We start from the raw sequence: 21,745 nt of genomic DNA, 5'->3' as shown, positions 1-21,745 counted from the left end.
GACAACGTGCGACATCTTCAGACATTGGAGACTATCTACAGCTTCATCCGAATAGTGTTACAGAAGACTTAGATACTCGTAACAGATTTCTCTAAGTTTAATGGTTGTTGTTGTTGTGGTCTTCAGTCCAGAGACTGGTTTGATGCAGCTCTCCATGCAACTCTATCCTGTGCAAGCTTCTTCATTTCCGAGTAATTACTGTAACCTACATCCTTTTGAATATGCTGCCTGTATTCATCTCTTGGTCTCCCTCTACGATTTTTACACTCCACACTTCCCTCCAATACTAAATTGCTGATCCCATGATGCCTCAGAACATGTTTTACCAACCGTTCCTTCTTCTAGTCAAGCTGTGCCACAAATTACTCTTCTCCCCAGTTCTACCCCTCTAATCTTCAGCATTTTTCTTAGAACCACATTTCGAAAACTTCTATCCTCTTTTTGTCTACACTGTTTATCGTCCATGTTTCACTTCCTCACATGGCTACATTCCATACAAATACTTTCAGACAAGACTTCCTGACACTTAAAATCTATACTTGATGTTAACAAATTTCTCTTCTTCAGAAACGCTTTCCTTGCCGTGGCCAGTCTGCATTTTATATCCTCTCTACTTCGACCAGCATCAGTTATTTTGGTCCCCAATTAGCAAATCTTAACTACTACTTTAAGTGTCTCATTTCCTAATTTAATTCGCTCAGCGTCACCTGACTTCATTCAACTACTTTCCGTTATCCTCGTTTTGTTTTATTGATGTTTAATGGTTCCTTAATGAAATCCTTAATAGGACAATACGGAAAGATTCTTATTCACATTAGGGCAATATGTGCTGTACCACAATTTTGACAACTTACAGCAATTGTGCCGTTCCTACGTACTCAGTGCAATATCCACAACCAAGCATTAGCACTTACAAACCGAAACCACTCTGTCTCTTGAGAGGGTTCTGTGCAGGCCTACCATTTCAGTAACATAGAAACAAAATAGCAAACAATGTCGCTTACCAACAATCGTAAAATCTAACACTTTTCATCAACAAACTGAATAGTGACTGTACAGCAATTGAACGCAATCCCTAAAGGATTAAACCTGCAAATTGCTCCGAGCCTCATTACGTAATTGACAGACTGTCAAATTTACGATTCCTCCGGATTTTCTCAGAGCCCCGCCATTAACGGAACTTGGGCTGAAATGTTGCTAGATCAGCCGCTTTGAGAACCACGTATCGACAGGTAGTCAAAATAACAATTCGACTTCGTGACGTTGTCAACAAACCCAAGTGGGTCTGGAGCGAGAGACACGAATGGCCAGAAAACCTTTCCTTACTCTGACCTCAATGAAACTACGTCCAATCTAGAAGTACTAAGTAAAATCATGTGGAAACATTAAAATTAATACCTAAACAGTTCTATATCCGTCGATACAATTACATCGTTATGAATCACCGGCCATCGGATTTTGTTGTAGCGGCCGACTGCAGCTCGATGTACGCTCTTTGTTGCTCGGGACGCTGCCTGGCTGGTACCAAATGTCCACAAATAGACGGAAGCTCCCTTTCATCCACCAGCTTTCTACAACATTTTTATATACAAGTTATAGGACAGGAAAACTACATCTCAATAATTAGACCATTTCCATGAAAAATATTACAGATGATTCGAAAAGAGTTATGGTTTCAATGTGACCCACAATATCTACCACAACAGATTGTTGACACATTACAAGCTCGACTACTCTCCGCTCAAATTGGCTGTAAATTCTCCACACATATTTTCCGACACTCCATCCTTCCCACCATCATCCATATCGCATCGTGATGACAGAATATTAGCGCAGCAAGCTCAGTTATGGTGGCAATACACGCTACAGTGTCTGCTTGCCTCTTAGCAAGCAGGTGATCAGACAATACCCAGGAGAGGCAAGGCAGTCGCCTTCTTGCTGACGATTCGTGTCAGTGGTAGCAGCACTGCTAGTTTAATACTGGTTTCAAAAATGGTTCAAATGGCTCTGAGCACTATGAGACTTAACATCTGAGGTCATCAGTCCCCTAGAACTTAGAACTATTTAAACCTAACTAACCTAAGGACATCACACACATCCATGCCCGACGCAGGATTCGAACCTGCAACCGTAGCGGTCGCGAGGTTACAGACTGAAGCGCCTAGAACCGCTCGGCCACACCGGCCGACAATATTGGTTTCCCTTCGTGCAAACTTCATCTGTGCACGATGCAAGTCGTTCTTGTCAAGGATGTCATTCCCACATCGATTCTTCAAATTTCAGCTTACGTTAAAGGCGCTGCAGTCTGGAACCGCAAGACCGCTACGGTCGCAGGTTCGAATCCTGCCTCGGGCATGGATGTTTGTGATGTCCTTAGGTTAGTTAGGTTTAACTAGTTCTAAGTTCTAGGGGACTAATGACCTCAGCAGTTGAGTCCCATAGTGCTCAGAGCCATTTGAACCATCAGCTTACGTTCTTCCTTCGCTAGGAACCCAATAATATATCTGTGTTTCCCCTTCCTATTCATCATTCAGCTGCAACGAAAACAGAAGATCTTGTATAACTGTATATAAGAGAAACACCAGGTACACATGCGCTTTGAATGATGTGTATAATAATAAAGATGTTATGGATATTTTTGCACTAGCTGCGGTACGGTCGTCGTATACGATGGCATGCTGAAAAGTAATGCCTGTTAATTTTAAATAAAATAGATGTAAACTTTATTAACATTCTACATTTTTATTCTTCCTATCTACATATTTATTTCCGAACATAGTCACTCTGACAACGAACACATTTCTCCCAATTAGAGACACGTTTCTTGAGAACATCACTGCACAGTGTTTGAGTTTGTTGACGGAGCCACAACCTCACCTCTGATTGCACAGTTTCATCACTATCAAAGCGAAGTTCCTGAAGATGTTCTTCAGGTTTTGGAAACAGACGAAAGTCGGATGGGGCCAAGTCGTAACTGTACGAAGGATGATCAATGACAGTGGTTGTCGCAGCGCTCGTGTGTTGTCTGGCATCGTCATGCTGAAAGGGAGAGTTCTCCATGTGGTGGTGGTAAGTTCCCCTGGGCTCAAACTGCTGAGGTCATCAGTCCCTAGGCTTAAACACACTACTTAATCTGACTCAAACTAACTTACGCTAAGGACAACACACACACCCTTGCCCGAGGGAGGACTCAAACCTCCGATGGGGGCAGCCGCGCGAACTGTGGCAAAGCTCCTCAGACAACGCGCTGTTACCGCGGACGGCTCTCCATGTGTGAAAGAAGTCTTCGAATTCGGTACTCGATTACAGCAAACTGATTCTTAGAGAGTGACAGAGTTTCATTAGGGTACGTTTATGCTGCATACCTGTTACTGGCACATCGCAGTTCACTGCAGCACCACACACCTCGTTGCTAGCCAGTGGCGTTGTTGCATTTAAGCTGCTGCCTGCCAGGAACAGCTTTTCACATATCGAGCCAGAAGGCTTTTGACACTGTACCACAGAAGCTGCTTGTAGTGAAATTGCCTGCTTATGCAATATCGTCTCAGTTATGTGACTGAATTCTTGATTTCTGTGAGAGAGGTCAAAGTTCGTAGTAACTGACGGAAAGTCATCGAGAAAAAACAGAAATGATTTCTGGCGTTTTCCAAGGTAGTGTTATACGCCCTTTGCTGTTCCTTTCTATATAAACGGATTTAGAAGACAATCGGAGCAACCGTCTTAAGTTTTTTGCAGATGATACTGTCGTTTATCGACTAGTAAAGTCATCAGAAGATTAAAACAAATTGCAAAACGATTTAGAAAAAGATATCTGTATGGTGCGAAAATTGGAAATTGATCCTAAATAACGAAAAGTGTGAGGTCATTCACATGAGTGTCAAAAGGAATCTGTTAAACTTCGGTTACACGATATATCAGTCAAATCCAAACGCTATAAATTCAACTAAATAGCTAGGAATTAAAATTATGAGCAACTTAAAATGGAAGGAACACATAGATAATGTTCTGGGGAAGGCTAACCAAAGGCTCCGTTTTTATGACAGGACACTTATGAAATGTAACATATCTACTAAAGAGGCTGCCTACATTACGCTTGTCCATCCTCTTTTAGAATACTGCCACGTGATGTGGGATCCTTACCAGATAGAATTGACGGAGTACAGCGAGAAAGTTCAGAGACGGGCAGTACGTACCGTGTACATAGAGGAGCGGGTGTCAATGAAATGATACAGGATTTTGGATGGACATCATTAAAACAAAGGCGTTTTCCGTTGCGGTGGAGTCTTCTCACGAAATTTTAATCACCAAATTTCTCCTTCGAATGCGAAAATATTTACGCCGACCTACATAGGGAGAAACGATCATCATAATAAAATAAGGGAAATCAGAGCTCGCACGGAAAGATATAGGTGTTCGTTTCTTCCGCGCGCTGTAGGAGATTGGAATAATAGAGAATTGCTGTGAAGGTGGTTCGATGAACTCTCCGCCAGGCACTTAAATATGATTTGCAGAGTATCCATGCAGATACAGATGTAGAGCAGAGTGCTAGTAGCATCAAACGCAGCCTATTGAAGTGGTCTTGAAGCAGCCAATCATGGCTCACGTTTCAGGACATGATGACCGCCGTGTGAATCACAGGCCAACTTGTTATCGCCTCGCGAGGATCGTAGCCATTAGAACTGGTATCCACGAACACTGTTGTCGCCCAAGTCCTAAGAAAGAGAGTATATGTACTGAACCGACTTACACTATTCCATATTGTAGAAATCATGCCCTTAAGAGCGCTTGCTTTGTTATGCACACAAAAAAGAACACTGGAAATTGTGCTAAAACAGCTGTCATAAAGTAAGAATATAACCTGCACTTGGAAAAAGAAAAAAGCTGTTGCTGATGTGCAAGCAAGAATTACGTATGTCCTTAAACACAGTGCATGACGATATCCGGCTAGGAGTGAGGAATATAAAATATCTGTGTTTACAGTGAACGTGTTGGAGTACTAGCCAAATTGAATGGAATCGAGAATGTTTACTACCTGTAGAATCTGCTTGTAAAGAATGGTTATATCTTACCTGACCCTAGAGGGCAGAATGTTGTGCACCTAACAGCTTAAGGAATAACAACAATCTTAATTGACATTCGTTTACAAAAATTGGAAACTTTTAAGTTATATGCAGAAATTCCGCAAGAATGTGGAAATGAAGAGTTGCTAATGTACAGTCACAAATATGTGGAGGGTTTTAACGAAAGTGCTATGTACGAAATAAGAGGCAATGTTAAACTGCCTGAATGCTCTCGCATGGATGAACTGCAGGAAGGAAGAGGGCTAATTGTTAAAGCCATAAGGCAGAAAATTAGATATGTAGTGGAATTCGGGAATATTCCTAGTTTGTATTTCTCACATTACTGGCTGGAGACGGGAATGGGTGATTCAAATCAAGATTAAAATTATAAGGTAAGAATTAAGCTGGATGTCATTAAAACTGCACCAAACAAAAATAAAGAAATAATTTTAATAAAGTTACAGAATAGATTACGCTTTCCTATTCGCTGCCCTGACAAAAATCTTAAAAAGTCTCCTATCTACAATTATCTACGTGTGTGGGAAATGGGTAGTTGTATTACCCTGAAAATTAGTTGAAGCTAGGTAGTTGAAGGCGTGGTTTATCACGCAGTGGTATGCTTACAGAGAAAGCCTTGTGTCACATGATAGGTGTTTTGCATTCCGTGTGTTTGATGCCTCATGGTGCTTATGAGGTGTGCGAAATCGACTTTTCGTACACGCTAAAACATACCCTTAGAAAAATTTATGAATTACAGTGCTGATAAACCTCTTACGTCATTTGATTTTCAAACAGCTGAGCAGAACTGAACGTACTCAGACATTTCTCTCTTTACTTATTCTGATCAACACCAAAATGACACACAATATTTTTAGCGCAACCCAATCTGACTTTCAATAATCCCTACAAAATAATGGCCGTGACTAACAATAACCTATACCTGTCATGAATCACTTACAAAAATCTTCTTTAGTCGAACTACTGCAATACAGGGAGCGCTAATACTGCCAGCTAAATAAAGGATTCTAGCTACTGAAGGCACTGACTACTGATAGGCATAGTTAGCAAATGAAAGATTTTGATAGAGAACAAACAATGTATTTACCTTAATAATATTCAAAAGTCATCATATATAAATCAGTTCATGATATACAGTATTACAAATTTACTCTTTCTGATGGAAACACGTCCAGATCGTCCGCTCTCAAAATTCTGCCATCTCTCTCCCCACATCCACCACTGCTGGCAGCTCACCTCCAACTGCACAACGCTACGCGATGTTCACGTCCAACCAGTCTTGCCAAATCTAAAAAACCCGAGTCGCTAGATTCAATATCAAAAGTCGCTAAAACTGATTTTACTGGGGATGTACTGAAAATTTCGTGCTGTGAATGGTGCAATAAGCCAGTGGAGCGGGGGGTTATATTAATAAAAATTCTCACATACGTAATTGCTATATTGTCTTAATTAAATGACGCTTCGCTTGCAACAACATACATATAAAATACGCTAACATTTAATTAAACTTGTTATCATAATTGAAACAACAATTTATGTGTTGCGTCAATCACAGTAGCCAAATATACAAGAAATATACAACTATATTTGTAACAAAAGAAAGCAAGAACTCAAATTAGGTTACAAAATATATACATACCGGTATGTGAGCTATTCATCGTCGTCACTCAGAAGATCGAATAACTATTACGTTCCATGCTCTGACAGAACTGTAGTTGATGTTGAGGGTTGAACGTCGCTCAAAAGATGATGTTGCAGTTCGACTGGTTTTGTCGCAAAAGAGTAACTTTCGTTCGTTCCAATAAGCTGCAATACGTATGACGGTATGTCAAAAGATGCACAATCTTTATTTTGTTTCTTCAGCTGGTTTCTCAATATGATCAAAGCATTAATTGTCTTTAACGATAATCTGTTACGTTGTTTAGTTTTTATAATGTTCATAGAACTGAATATTCTTTCCACTTCTGCATTTGAGTGTTGTAGGCATAAAACAGTCATTGCTAGCTGTGAAATCAAAGAAAAAGGATTCTCCCCTGTAGCATTTTTATACTGCAAAACCTCACTCAAAAATCGAACAGTGTTAGTAGTGTTATTCCACCTAATGAAGTTAAGTTGATATTATGCCATTCTTGCAGCATACCGTCTATGAAATCGCCACTAAAACCCAATTCTCTGGCTACATCCGCTGCAGCATTATTTTTATTCACTTTTAGTGTTTCTTCAACATCCAGCATTGGCATTTTTTTCAGGATCGTAACATTACTTGGCAGTCTTTGTTGAATTTCTTTTATGAGTTTGACTAAACTGAATGCATCTCTTCTTCAAATAAACTTTATGTTTGAACAGAAGTTGTCTGAGTCAAGTTTGTCTGAAGAAAATAAAGCCAAGGTTCGGATTTGCTTACATACATTTGCTTGGAACTGGTGTTGTCAACAAATCAACAGTTGGAAAAACTATGTTTGGTCCGAGTGACTGCATGAGAAATACAAGTGTATCTAGTAATTTAGTGGGGTCATTGTCTTCTCCTTCAAAAGCCTTTATTGCTATTTGTACGTCTTTTAAAGCATGTTTAAGGTAACACATGTAAAGATGATTTGAGTCGTCAGAATCCATCTTGTACAAAAGATCGGCAGTGTAACAATTGTCTTGAACCATTGCAAGTGAAAAATGTAGCTTTAGTTCTTCCCACTGCTCCAGAATTCTTCGTATTGCTGGTTCAATTGAAAGCCAACGTGTCGCACAGACCTTGAAAATTTTTAGTGGCTGTTTTCCACAATTTATTGTCTCATAAACCTTTTTATATTCCTCTTGTCTTTTGGGTGAAATGGAGAAGCAATTGTTGGTTTCCCGTGCAAGAAACTCTATGTTTATAGGTATGGTATTCACTGAGGCGTGCGAAACTGCAAGCTGAAGAGAGTGACAAATGCAACGGATCAATACCAAATGCTTCAAACCATATTCTCTCTTGAGTTGTTCGAAAAGCCCATTCATTGTTTATTCCAACCATTGCAGAAGCATTATCTGTGCCAATTTCGACCATATTAGCGATTAGAAGTTTGAGATCTTTCAAAGAATTCACAAGAACAGCAGCCAGATTTCTTACATCTGCAGTTTCTACTACAGCGAGTTTGATAAATGCTGATCTAATGGTTTGGTTGCTTACACTACAGTACCGTATAACGATACCTAGCATTTTAGATATTGATGCATCTGTGGATTCATCTATTAGTACGCTGTATTTTTGGTTGCCTATATCTCCAACCAATGATTGTGTAAAATAGGGAGCCAAAACTTCAGTTATAATGTTAGTGCACTTTGTACGATGTAATTGGATGTTTTTAGTGCCCTCATCACCGGAAAATACCATCTTGCACAGTATTCCTAAATCATCTACAGCTAAAATAGAACAATGTTCAGCAATAAATACAGAAAGGGCGCGTTCCGCTCTGCTTGCTATTCTAACTGTAGTTGTCGGAACAATTTTCACAGGTGAGGTGGTTTGTGTTTTTTTAAATCAATTTTTTGTTTACGCTTAATAGTTTTCGAATTTTTTCTAATATCACACAATTTAGCATAAAACTCTGTTCCACATACTTGACATCTTGCCTTCGACAAGTCACCAACGACTGGTTTCCGCCACCCATTGAATCAGGTTCTGCTACCCACGCATCCCGATATTTTTGAGCGTACTGCTGCTTCTTCTTCTGCGGCAAATGCATTATGTAAGCCACCACAACATAAGTTTCACCAATTTATAATCACTGAAAATACATTAAAACTCAGGCGAACTAGACGTCATGAAACAATCTACTCACTCAGTCCTATTGTTCATTGTTTAAAACGTAATAATGTCTGAGATACCCCCACCGACTTGTTCTTGCGTTACCACTGTGCATGTGGTAATAATTTGACTGCGAGTTAACATTTCGAAAAATTAGAGGTTGCTGGACAGAATTGTATTTTATTATACGGGGGTTGTTTTTTAAGTAAGGGCCGTTCGCGCGTATAGTCCCGTAGTTCGTGCGGACGCCGCAACAAGCCACCACGCCACTTGCCGGCATCCATCCCGTTCACACTGATGTAAGTTGCAGCTCTGTAGCTGACGTGTACGCATCGCTGTCCTACTTTATAATGTTTACGATTATTGAATCGCCCGCCGCGTGTGAGATACGGTCAGTGATGCGTTTTTTGACCGCGAGAAGCCTATCAGTTGCAGAAATTCATCGTCAGTTAACAGAAGTTTATGGCTTGAATACAATGAGTGAAGGTAAAGTGCGTTAGAGAGTTTAAAAATGGCCGTCAAAACTTCCATGACGAAGAACGCTCAGGCCGGCCCTCTGTGATCACTGATGATTTGGTGGCTGCAGTCGAAACAAAGATTCGTGAGGACAGAAGATTCACAATTTCCAGTCTTTCTTTGGAATTTCCACAAGTTTCAAGATCGGTTTTTGTACAAAATTGTGTCTGAAAACCTAAACTTTAAGAAACTGTGTTCTCGGGGGGTACCCAGACTTCTCACAGAGGACCACAAAGGGAAGAGATTTGCCACTTCATTGGACTTTTTGATTCGTTACGAGGAAGAAGGGGTTGACATGTTGAGTCAAATTGTCACTGGAGATGAAACATGGGTATCCCATATCACTCCCGAAAGCAAGCGACAATCGATGGAATAGCGGCACACAACCTCACCTGTCAAGGTCAATGCCAAACAGACACTGTCAAAGCGCAAGATTATGGCAACTGTGTTCTGGGACCGGCGCGGTGTTTTGCTAGTGAACTTTATGCCACGAGGAACGACAATCAACTCAGATGCCTACTGTGCAATTCAAAACAAAAGGCGCGGCATGCTGACAAATGGAGTTTTGCTCCTGCACGATAACGCTAGGCCTCACACCTCTCAAAAGACTCGGGATTTGATTGATTCTTTTGGCTGGGAAGTTTTGGACCATGCACCATACAGCCCCGACCTTGCTCCTAGCGATTTTCACCTTTTCCGGTACCTGAAACACCATCTTGGCGGGCAGCGCTTCAATGACGACGATGAAGTGAAAGCGGCCGTGAACTCTTGGCTGTCGGAGCAGGCGGCCGAATTCTTCGAAGAGGGAATTAAAAACTTAGTTGTACAGTATGACAAGTGCTTAAATAAACAAGGCAACTATGTAGAAAAATAGGTAAAAGTGTGTAGAATCAGAAAATAAAAGTTTTTTACGAAAGTATTTGTATCTTTTTTTTTAAAATAAAAACGGCGCTTACTTAAAAAACAACCCTCGTACATATGTATGTTTTTTGTCAATTCGAAAAATAAAGGGAGTTCAAAAGTTGAAGAATTATAGATCGATACGCTATCGACGATAACAGGCTAGTGGGTAATGAATAATGAACTGTTCTGTAGTCAAGGTTTTCTTACTCTGTAGGCAATTCCCACATTCAGGTTTACTAAATGCTACACGATCTGCTAAGAACTTAATTTAACTTAGCAAATCTAGAACAACGTCAGTGTAGTACCCATTCTATAGTTAAAATCTTAGTTTTGTTAATGAAAATACTGGCCCAAAATAGTTTTGATTTGTACTTCAAAAGTCGTCAGTACTCCAAAAGGCGTCAGATGAGTCGCTAAATAATTTTTGTCGCTAAAAAGTTTTTTTGTCGCTAAGACGAAGGCAAAAGTCGCCATTTCTAGCGACAAAGTCGCTAAATTGGCAACACTGCATCCAACTGCGCAGCACTACAATAGCAAATATTCCAACAATGCAAAACAGCCACAGACTTCACACAGCACAGTCAGTGATTTTCATATAAAGCGCTACGTGGCGTTACCAACATAAAAACCTAAACAGCCTACTTACAAGGTTTTGCATACTACGATAAGCATGCATTTTAAAAAAGTTATAAAGACAATTTCGATGCGACAATATTTACTTTTTGAAGATTCATTGAACTTGAAATGTGTAAGATGTCACACAATAAATGGTAAGTAAGTTCATTTATTACTCTTACATTCTCTTTGGAGGTGCTACATCTCTCACTGTTACTATCTTTGATCATTTCCCGTGTGTTCATAGACTTCCCATTTTACTCACCTTTTTAATGATAAATCATAATAAAGCACCTTATTCCCTCCAAAAATCGAACACCTTATTCCTTCCTTCCATAATAAGACAACTGTGTGTCGGTAGTACTTCAATATGGTGTTTGTGTTTTTACTCTGCTCTGTGTACCGAGTACTTTTTTTACATGATGGTGTTATTTATTAGGTAATTGCAGGAAATATATTCTATAAAGCTTTCAGAGAGCCTTTTTGCCATAGTTCCGATTGCAAACTTCGTCGATAGTTTTTAACGTACTTAGCACCCAGTTGGGATGTGTCGTTTGTAATAATAGTAATAACTGGCAATCAAAAGCACCGATTATATCTTTTGTAGTTAACGACAAAATGTATTATCTTTGTTTCTCCTAGAATGGTCCTTGAGAAGAATTTCAATGTGCAAATACTTAATTTGAGGCTATATTGCGAATTACATCAAGGGCAGCTCTAATTAGTTACATTCAGGCTGTCAATTGGCTTCTGTGCATGCCTGCTCAGTGTAATATTTTAACTGACATGTATTTTCCTGCAGTTATAAGCCTGGTCAGGTTCGTTTTACGACTACGAATCCTTAGACCCACCTTCTACAATGTCAGCTGTTATTAGACATTGAAATCTAGCATTGGAGAGCTTTAGAATTTTGGTCACTATTTTGTCGAATATGTTTATATGTCGAAATTAACTTCCACTTTCCTTTCCACTGCAGATGTAGTTTTGCAGAGATTTTAGAATATTGTGACATCACATTAACTGATTTCAATCTTACAGCATTTTTTCGTAATCTTAACCACAACTAGGTCCTAGGTAATCCGTGTAAACATTGCACTTTTCGCGCTGTCTATGTAATTTGTAGACCTTTTAGACTATTGCAACATTTCATATATTAAAAAAAATTAGGTTAAGAATGTTTTGTATTTTATTAACAGTGGAACCATATGTTGGTGACACAGAATTCTCATGGAACAGAGAATGAATGAACTGTCCACATTTCTACAGTACAGCAATTCACTGGTGCCAGTAATTTTTTCTACAGTGCAGCCGTCTGTTGTTGTGCAGGAGCAACTGGAATGAGACACAGGACTTGATTTTATTTTTGTGTTCTCAGAGTTGGTGTTATAATATTAAGGTAAAACTCATTTTCAAGAAATACGAATTCCTAATTCGTTATTCCCCCCATGAACCATGCACCTTACCGCTGGTGGGGAGGCTTGCGTGCCTCAACGATACAGATAGCCGTACCGCAAGTGCAGCCACAACGGAGGGGTATCTGTTGAGACAGCAGACAAATGTGGGTTCCTGAAGAGGGGCAGCAGCCTTTTCAGTAGTTGCAGGGGCAACAGTCCGGATGATTGACTGATCTGGCCTTGTAACACTAACTAGAAGAGCCTTGCTGTGCTGGTACTGCTCACGGCTGAAAGCAACGGGAAACTACAGCCGTAATTTCCCGAGGGCATGCAGCTTTACTGTATGGTTAAATGATGATGGCGTCCTCTTGGGTAAAATATTCCGGAGGTAAAATAGTCCCCCATTCGGATCTCTGGGCGGGGACTATTCAGGAGGACGTTGTTATCAAGAGAAAGAAAACTTGCGTTCTACGGGTCGGATCGTGGAATGTCAGATCCCTTAATCGGGTAGATAAGTTAGAAAATTTAAAAAGGGAATTAGTGAAGTTCGGTGGCAGGAGGAACAAGACTTCTGGTCAGGTGAACACAGGGTTAGAAATACAAAATCAAATAGGGGTAATGCAATAGTAGGTTTAATAATGAATAAAAAATTTGGAATGCGAGTAAGCTACTACGAACAGCATAGTGAACGCATTATTGTGGCCAAGATAGATACGAAGCCCACGCCTACCACAGTAGTACAAGTTTATATGCCGACTAGCTCCGCAGATGACGAAGAGATTGATGAAATGTAGGATGAGATAAAAGAAGTTATTCATATAGTGAAGGGAGACGGAAATTTAATAGTCATGAGTGACTGGAATTCGATAGCAGGAAAAGGAAGAGCAGTTAACGTCGGAGGTGAATATGAAATGGGGATAAGGAATGAAAGAGGAAGCCACCTGGTACAACTTTGCACAGAGCGTAACTTAATCATAACTAACACTTGGTTCAAGAATCATAAAAGAAGATTGTACACATGGAAGAAGCCTGGAGATACTGACAGGTTTCAGATAGATTTAAAATGGTAAGACAGAGATTTAGGAGCCAGGTTTTAAATTGTAAGACATTTCCAGGGGCAGATGTGGGCTCTGACCACTATTTATTGGTTGTCAACTGTAGATTAAAACTAAAGAAACTGCAAAAAGGTAGGAATTTAAGGAGATGGGACCTGGATAAACTGACAGAACCAGAGGTTGTAGAGAGTTTCAGGGAGAGAATTAGGGAACGATTGACAAGAATGGGAGAAAGAAATACAGTAGAAGAAGAATGGGGAGCTTTGAGAGATGAAATAGTGAAGGCAGCAGAGGATCAAGTAGGTAAAAAGACGAGAGCTAAAAGAAATCCTTGGGTAACAGAAGATATATTGAATTTAATTGATGAAAAGAGAAAATACAAAAATGCGGTAAATGAAGCAGGCAAAAAGGAATACAAACGTCTCAAAAATGAGATCGACAGAAAGTGCAAAATGGCTAAGCAGGGATGGCTAGAAGACAAATGTAAGGATGTAGAGCCATATATCACTATGGGTAAGACAGATACTGCCTACAGGAAAATTAAAGAGACCTTTGGAGAAAAGAGAACTACTTGCATGAATATCAAGAGCTCAGATGGAAACCCAGTTCTAATCAAAGAAGGGAAAGGAGAAATGTGGAAGGAGTATATAGAGGGTCTATACAAGGGTGATGTACTTGAGGACAATATTATGGAAATGGAAGAGTACGTAGATGTAGATGAAATAGGAGATATGATACTGCGTGAAGAGATTGACAAAGCACTGAAAGACGTAAGTCGAGACAAGGCCCGGGGAGTAGACAACATCCCATTAGAACTACTGATAGCCTTGGGAGAGCCAGCCCTGACAAAACTCTGCCATCTGGTGAGCAAGAGGTATGAGACAGGCGAAATACCCTCAGACTTCAAGAAGAATATAATAATTTCAATTCCAAAGAAAACAGGTCTTGACAGATGTGAAAATTTACCGAACTATAAGTTTAATAAGTCATAGCTGCAAAATTCTAACACGAATTCTTTGCAGACGAACGGAAAAACTGGTAGAAGCCGACCTCAGGGAAGATCGATTTGGATTCCGTAGAAATGTTGGAACACGTGAGGCAGTACTGACCCTACGAGGTATCTTAGAAAATAGATTAAGGAAAGACAAACCTACGTTTCTAGGATTTGTAGACTTAGAGAAAGTTTTTGACAATGTTGACGGGAATACTCCCTTTCAAATTCTGAAGGTGGCAGGGAGCGAAAGGATATTTACAATTTGTACATAAACCAGATGGCAGTTATGAGTCGAGGGGCATGAAAGGAAAGCAGTGGTTGGGAAGGGAGTGAGACAGGGTTGTAGCCTCTCCCCGATGTTATTCAATCTGTATATTGAGCAAGCAGTAAAGGAAACAAGAGGAAAAATTCGGAGTAGGAATTAAAATCCATGGAGAAGAAATTAAAAATTTGAGGTTCGCCGATGACATTGTAATTGTGTCAGACACAGCAAAGGACCTGGAAGAGCAGCCGAACGGGATTGATAGTGTCTTGGAAGGAGGATATAAGATGAACATCAACAAAAGCCAAACGAGGATAATGGAATGTAGTCGAATTAAATCGGGTGATGCTGAGGATATTAGATTAGGAAATGAAATGCTTAAAGTAGTAAATGAGTTTTGCTATTTGGGGAGCAAAATAACTGATGATGGTCGAAGTAGAGAGAATATAAAATGTAGACTGGCAATGGCAAGGAAAGTGTTTCTGAAGAAGAGAAATTTGATAACGTTGAGTATAGATTTAAGTGTTAGGACGTCATTTTCTGAAAGCATTTGTATGGAGTGTAGTCATGTATGGATGTGAAACGTGGACGATAAATAGTTTAGACAAAAAGACAATAGAAGCTTTCGAAATGTGGTGCTACAGAAGAATGCTGAAGATTAGGTGGGTAGATCACATAACTAATGAGGAGGTATTGAATAGAACTGGGGAGAAGAGAAATTTGTGGCACAACTTGACTAGAAGAAGGGATCGGTTGGTAGGACATATTCTGAGGCATCAAGGGATCACCAATTTATTATTTGAGGGCAGCGTGGAGGGTAAAAATTGTAGAGGGAGATCAAGAGATGAATACACTAAACAGATTCAGAAGGACGTACGCTGCAGTAGATATTGGGATATGAAGAAGCTTGCACAGGATAGAGAAGGATGGACACCTGCATCAAACCAGTCTCTGGACTGATTCATCGTCATCAGAGAAAGGTAACGGGAAACCACCACTGGAATCACTTCCCTAGACAGTCACATGGTGGACCTATCTGACGAGGCTTCCCCCATGACAAGACCTGCCTTAAGGCGGCACACAAAGTTTCATACATTGAACCAGAAGCCATACCTTTCTAGTCACTGGAGAGAAGCTGATAAAGTGGTCTATGCTGACCTAAATGGAGACTAAATAGAAAAATCAATGTTTCTCACAAAAATTTTTCACCCAAATGTTGAGAAAATTTTCTTCAACTCGTATGTTACGTAGTCCAGAAGCTTCATTTAATGTTAGTAAACTTCGATAGAAAAAGATATGTGAATGACATTTCAGCGGGTCATGTGGTAGAGAGTAGCTGCTAGTCAATCTCCGTTCCTTCCTGAGCTCGAAGTGCTCGCTGTGTTTCCTGCAAAGATAATTTAGGTCGAATCCTTGTACTAAAAGAAATTAGCTACTTAATAGCTCATTTCTTTGTCTCCATCCAAAGATCTATCTTCCTCTCCATTCTCCCGATGCAATTCTCCATGTATAGCTGTCAGACAATAATTAGTTCCTCGATCACGATAATACTTTTTAAACTCTGGTTTCTATTGATTTGTTCTCTGATTTGACGCCTATCCCACAACTCTATCTTGTCCTAGTACACACTAAACAGAACATTTCTTAGCAAGCATTACTCATATTTAACGTCCTTGTCACCTACATATTGTGGTATTTAAAGTGTAGTAGGAAGTACCCATCGGTTTGCTGCAGCATTGGCTGTAGCGCTTACTACAGCCACTGTTGCTACTGAACATTATTTGATGCTCGTTGATACAGTGTTTATGTTTTTTGTGCAGGTATCGCAATGTGCTGTGCCATAGAGACCTGTGGCTAAACAACATGCTGTTTGCGGAGAACGCCAAGGGGGAGCTGTCGGTGCGGCTTCTGGACTTCCAGACACTTCACCTAGAACCTCCAGCACATGACGTGGTGACGTTCCTGCACTTGACCACGATGCGCGACATGCGGCAAGCTCATGGCCGGCAGCTGCTGGAATTGTACCACCAGACACTGGGTGATGTGCTGTGCCAGCACGACCTCAACATTGACTCCATTCTTCCGTTGCAAGTCTTCCTGCAGTCATGCGAGGAAACCAGGCCGGTGGCCGTCGTCATCCCCGTCTACGTCTTGCAAGTCACCATGCTGAGTCTACAAAAGGTACCTATTCTTCATCCCACAAAGACCTTAGTAGCGACTCTGTCCTGCCCTTGGAAGTCTTCCAGCAATCCCGCGCAGACGCTAAGCTTGTGGCCACCGTCAGTGCCATGTACATCCTCCAAACCATGTTGAGGCCAGACCTGGCCACAGTAGCCAGAGATAGTAGTCATGTGTGTGTGAATTGCATTTGCGTATGTCTGTGAATGTTGTCTAATTCTAAAGAAGGCCTTTTAGCCGAAAACTTAGTTGTTAATACTCTGCGACCCAAAATCTCCGCTATGGTGAGTAGCAATCTATCTTATTCATAATATTGACATTATTCCATTCTGGATTTTCCATCAGATGGAACACATCAGTTACTAGGATTATTTTACTGCTCGCAACATTCTTTTCTATGGAGATTTCACGAGTAGCCACTTCTACAAACCCCATAATATCACAAACATCTGCCACATCTACAATATCCGCGGCAATTAGTATGGGCAGTGCACCAATACAGCCGTTCCAAAATGATCTTTGCGACTTTGATGACATATATGTCAGAAATCGAGACTGGTAGGAAGTTCCGGTCTGCGGCGTAATGTTCACACATATCCACAGTTTTAGTAGACGTTTAACAGAGTGTTTGTCCGCTCTGCAGTATGAAGAATACGTAAACGATGTTCCAGTTCATCTCATGTTTGGCCCTGCATGTCCTCATTAACGTGTACGATTGCTGATCTCATGCAAGCTCCCAGTTCTTACAGGGCCCCATAAAAAAATAAATCTGGTGCGGTTATATCTCGAGCCTTTGTAGCCCAGGGAATCGGTCCTCCTCTGCCAGTCCAGTGACCTGGAAATGTGTAATCCTTATTCTTCCTAGCCATTGATGCCCAGTGAAGAAAGGCTCCATCAAGCTGCAGCACGATGTCATGTCGAGATAAACAGTCGAGGTTATCGACGCGTTGGCAAAGAAAAATGGTCCCATCACACAATCGTGAAGCGGACAACACCGCACGTTTACCTCTAGACCGTCACGCACAATTTCCATGCTAAAGTCGGATTTCTCAGAGCCTCACATTCGCTCATTCTGTCGGTTTACTTTGTTGGACGCTTGAAAGCGAGCTTCGTCTGTGACCTTTTATAAGTGCGACTCAGTATCTCAATCGAAAATGTTTTGCGCTTTGGCCTATCAGAAAATACAGCACCAGTTTGTGCAGGAGCAAAGCTTCTCTTTCATAGCACCCTGCGTACCATGGTTTGTGGTAGCTGGAATTGTCGCAACTCTTGATGGACAGATTTGGATGGGCCCCTGATAATGTTCCACATCTGCATCAGTCGTGCTCAGTCGCCCGGAACTCATCCTCCTTATGACTCTTCACGATTCCTAGAACCTCGTATACCACTGTCTGATGGTCAGGCGTGATGGTGGTGTGCTTCTGTAGCGTTTCTGGAAGTACTGCTGGACCTGGTGTTAGATTTGGTTTCCGTCAAGCATTCCACACACTGTACCGCCTGCTGGGATGAGGGAGTTGCCAATTCAATAATTAACTCTGCAAAAAGTAGGCATAACAATACTTCAGGTATGTGTGAACATTATGCCACAAACCTCACCTTTCTTCTGATCCCTACTTCTGAAATATACGTCATCAGAGTTATAAAGCTGATTTTGGAATACCTACATTATTAATCACTGGCAGCTGCAAATGTCTTTCAGTCACATAGAACGATTCATATCACATAATGGATGGTCTTTGAATTAATTTGAGATCTGATCCTTTTCTTATCACTTGCTGCTACAAGGCTTTAAACATTACACTCCTTTTCACTGCAGGAATCTATCAAGTAGTTTGTCAGTCTTTTCAGTAGACTTATTTTCTGTGAAATTACACATAGGGGCAAAACGCGATTTATTACTTTCTTCTGAATGCTATTTATATTGCTTTAACCACTGCAGCATAGTCATTATAAGACATGTCCAAAAAAATATTCGTTTGAATGACGAAAAAATGATTGCTGGTGCTAACAAATAGTCTACATTTTTGGCCAGCATCGAAGGGGTATATTTTGTTTTCAACCTCGATCTTTCAAAGAATTTAGTATCGATATTAAAAATCAATTTTTAAACTCCCAACATCTATATTTTCAAACGTCTAAGATCATCGAACATCCCTAGTTTGAAGTGCGACAAATTTTGCTACAGCAATCACATGTCGAATGGGGGATCGTCCATGACTTCTTCACGTCCATGTACAAATCGACAGAAACCTGGATCAATGTGTTCTGCAATTTATAATATCATAGTGATGGTCATTTGGAATAAAAGATATAAAACAGTGCAACTCCAATTTTAACCTTCATTAATTCTCACTGGTAACGACGACATCACAAATTTTGAATTTGCAGAGTTGTATGGATCATCTAAATCAAATGACTACGCTCCCGTTCACACTCATGTGAGTGGCAGAGGGTTCAACTAACCACTTTTCACTCTATTTCTCTATCGTTCCACTCTCTAAACGCGCGCAGGAAAAACGAACACTTCAGTCTTTCCTTACGAGCTCTCACTTATTTTATTACAATAGGCATTTCCCCCCTATGTAGGGTGGTGACAAAAAAAATATTCTCGCATTCGAAGAAGAACGTTCTAGCTTACAACTTCGTGAAAAGATTTCTCCCTACCAAAACCTCCTTCGTTTCAACGATTGCCAACCAAACTCGTGTATCATATCCGTGACACCCTGTCTCCTATTACCCGATAACACAAAACGAGCTACCCTTCTTTGAACATTATCGATGTCCGTCAATCCTATGTGTTAAGGACACCATACTGCAGAGCAGTAACCCAGCAATACCGACAAGCGTAGACAATGCAATCTCTTTAGTAGATCTGTTGCATCTTCCTAGTGTTCTGTCAATAAAACACAGTCATTGCTCTGCCTTCCCCACGACATTACCTGTGCGATCGTTCCAATTTAACCCCACAAGTGTACCCTTGAATCAGTTTGACCCTGGAGTTTTCTGTTTGTTACCGTGCATGCACCACCACACTTACACAGCCCACTGCAACCAATGTAAATTCAGCCCTGAACGAGACCTAGCAGACTACGGATATTCGAAGTTGTGAAACATTGTTGTTTAATTAATATGACAGAGATGTGTTTTGAAGGGTCATTGTGACGCTGGAATACACACTGTGTAACTGTTTAGTCGCTGAATGTGAAGTACACCTACGTGAAAATGGCACGTATAAGTGACATTTTACTAGTGGAAGATGCTGTACGGGAAGTGTTGTTAAGGCACTCAATCGCGAACGTCACCTAAGTGACTTTTCTGATGAAAGTAATTCTCATGGCGAGGTTCCTGCAGCATTTATGGACAATGCCGGAACTGATCAGTCTGTCGAATCTTCAGACAGTGAGGAAGAAAATACAGTCGTCCACGTGGAACACAGCTGTCCCTAACAGAAGAGGCCGGCCAGTTGACGGTAACTCTGTAGACCATATTTCAAGGAAGTGAAAACAGCGAATAAATGGATTTGTGAATAACTGCGAACACCTCAAAATTCGTAATACGTGCATTTCATTAAATAACTGCATTTAAAATTTTTGGGCCACATCAGTTTCAAGTTTCAATATCAAAAAGCTTCCATGACAGTTTTACCTTTGTCTCAAATTTTGGATGAATTAATATTATTATTGAATGAAAAAGTACATAACACAGATGAAATAAAGTGCGTTTAATATATGAGGGTTAAATTTCATTATAAAATATTCTATATTCAGTCAGTTTTGTGAGCGTGGGATTCATCGGAGATGTCCCTTTACCCTGTGGCTCCTGCAAGATGCAATTTTCACCCCCACACTACTACAGAAGTCATACAGACGCTCCTAACGTTCTAAAGAGAAATGCCTGAAAAACTTTCATCAATAAATATCTTCTGGAGTTGTCTGCTGTAAGGAAATGACACAAAAATTCACAACATTTCTTACGTAACTAGTGGGATACTTGGGTACTGGAGTAGTGCTAGCTAGTGTAAGAAAAACATGAAACTAACGAAAACTATTATTCATTTTGCAAAAATTCTGAGAAAATCATAATGGCACTTTTAATTATGAACCGAACACGTTACTTCCGCGTTCTTTTGGGAATGTGAAGTTACGTCTTAAGGATAGGATTCGCTAATGAAATTTCTATACAAAGTTTAATTGTTACTGACTTGGCAGAATGGTTGAGAGCCGCGCCTACTCAACTTGAATAATTATCCGTTAGAATGTTGCTAGGTATGATCGAGGCTGTCGTCGCATGTGAAATGCAGTGAAGTGTACTGTTGTGGAGGAAATATGGGGCTCGCAATAGCTGTAGGGCACAATACCGTAAGCTGCGATGACTGCTGTCTGCGCCGTTCGTTGCTAACAAATATCTGGATTGACCTTCGCCAATCAAACTCTCCCTACGCCTTGATGAAGTCAAGGTCTCCTATTGGCGTGGTACACCGGTCAGATAACCAGTCCACCGCGATGCCACTCAAAAATCCGCTCGCAGGCGTTAAACTATAGCTCTGTCTGTTCACACCGCACAAGAAGTGTGGCGGCCAACGCAGTGAACAATGCTTAATCGCAAGGACTCAATATAGAGTCACACTTCGATTTGCTCTCGACATAGGTGCTCTCCCAGTGAAGTACTGAGGAGACACTTGTTCCTCGCTCTTTGAGTACACATACGAGCGCACACGCTCTCGTTGTGTGTTCTCGCTCCAAGAGCGACAATGGAATGGCCCCTCTCCACGCCAGACGTGAAGGGGTATATCTTCCCGTCTCTTCCATTACTCCTTCAGCTCAAGGCGTCAGGACTATCGTCTGCCAATCAGCATTGCTCTTCTAAAACGGGAGAATGACGTTTCGTTTAAGGCGACCAATCCGGAAATCTGTAGTATCGGCGTTTGGCGTTTGCTGTGTCCCTGTGAAAATCTCTGAAACTGCGTGCT

General features: G+C 40.8%; 1 protein-coding gene across 1 annotated transcript in view; it reads left to right on the top strand.

The window, feature by feature from the left end:
* LOC124596290 overlaps positions 1–21,745 on the top strand; it is a 75,203-nt gene that overhangs the window by 10,607 nt on the left and 42,851 nt on the right. The window contains exon 2 of the mRNA XM_047135382.1: positions 16,419–16,779. Coding sequence (XP_046991338.1) covers positions 16,419–16,779 — 361 coding nt within the window. The remainder of the gene's footprint in view (positions 1–16,418; positions 16,780–21,745) is intronic.

The sequence above is a fragment of the Schistocerca americana genome, chromosome 2 (genome assembly GCF_021461395.2).
Source record: "Schistocerca americana isolate TAMUIC-IGC-003095 chromosome 2, iqSchAmer2.1, whole genome shotgun sequence".
NCBI lineage: Eukaryota > Metazoa > Arthropoda > Insecta > Orthoptera > Acrididae > Schistocerca > Schistocerca americana.
The sequence above is the reverse complement of the archived record's forward strand: the minus strand, read 5'-3'. Positions and strand labels throughout refer to the sequence as shown.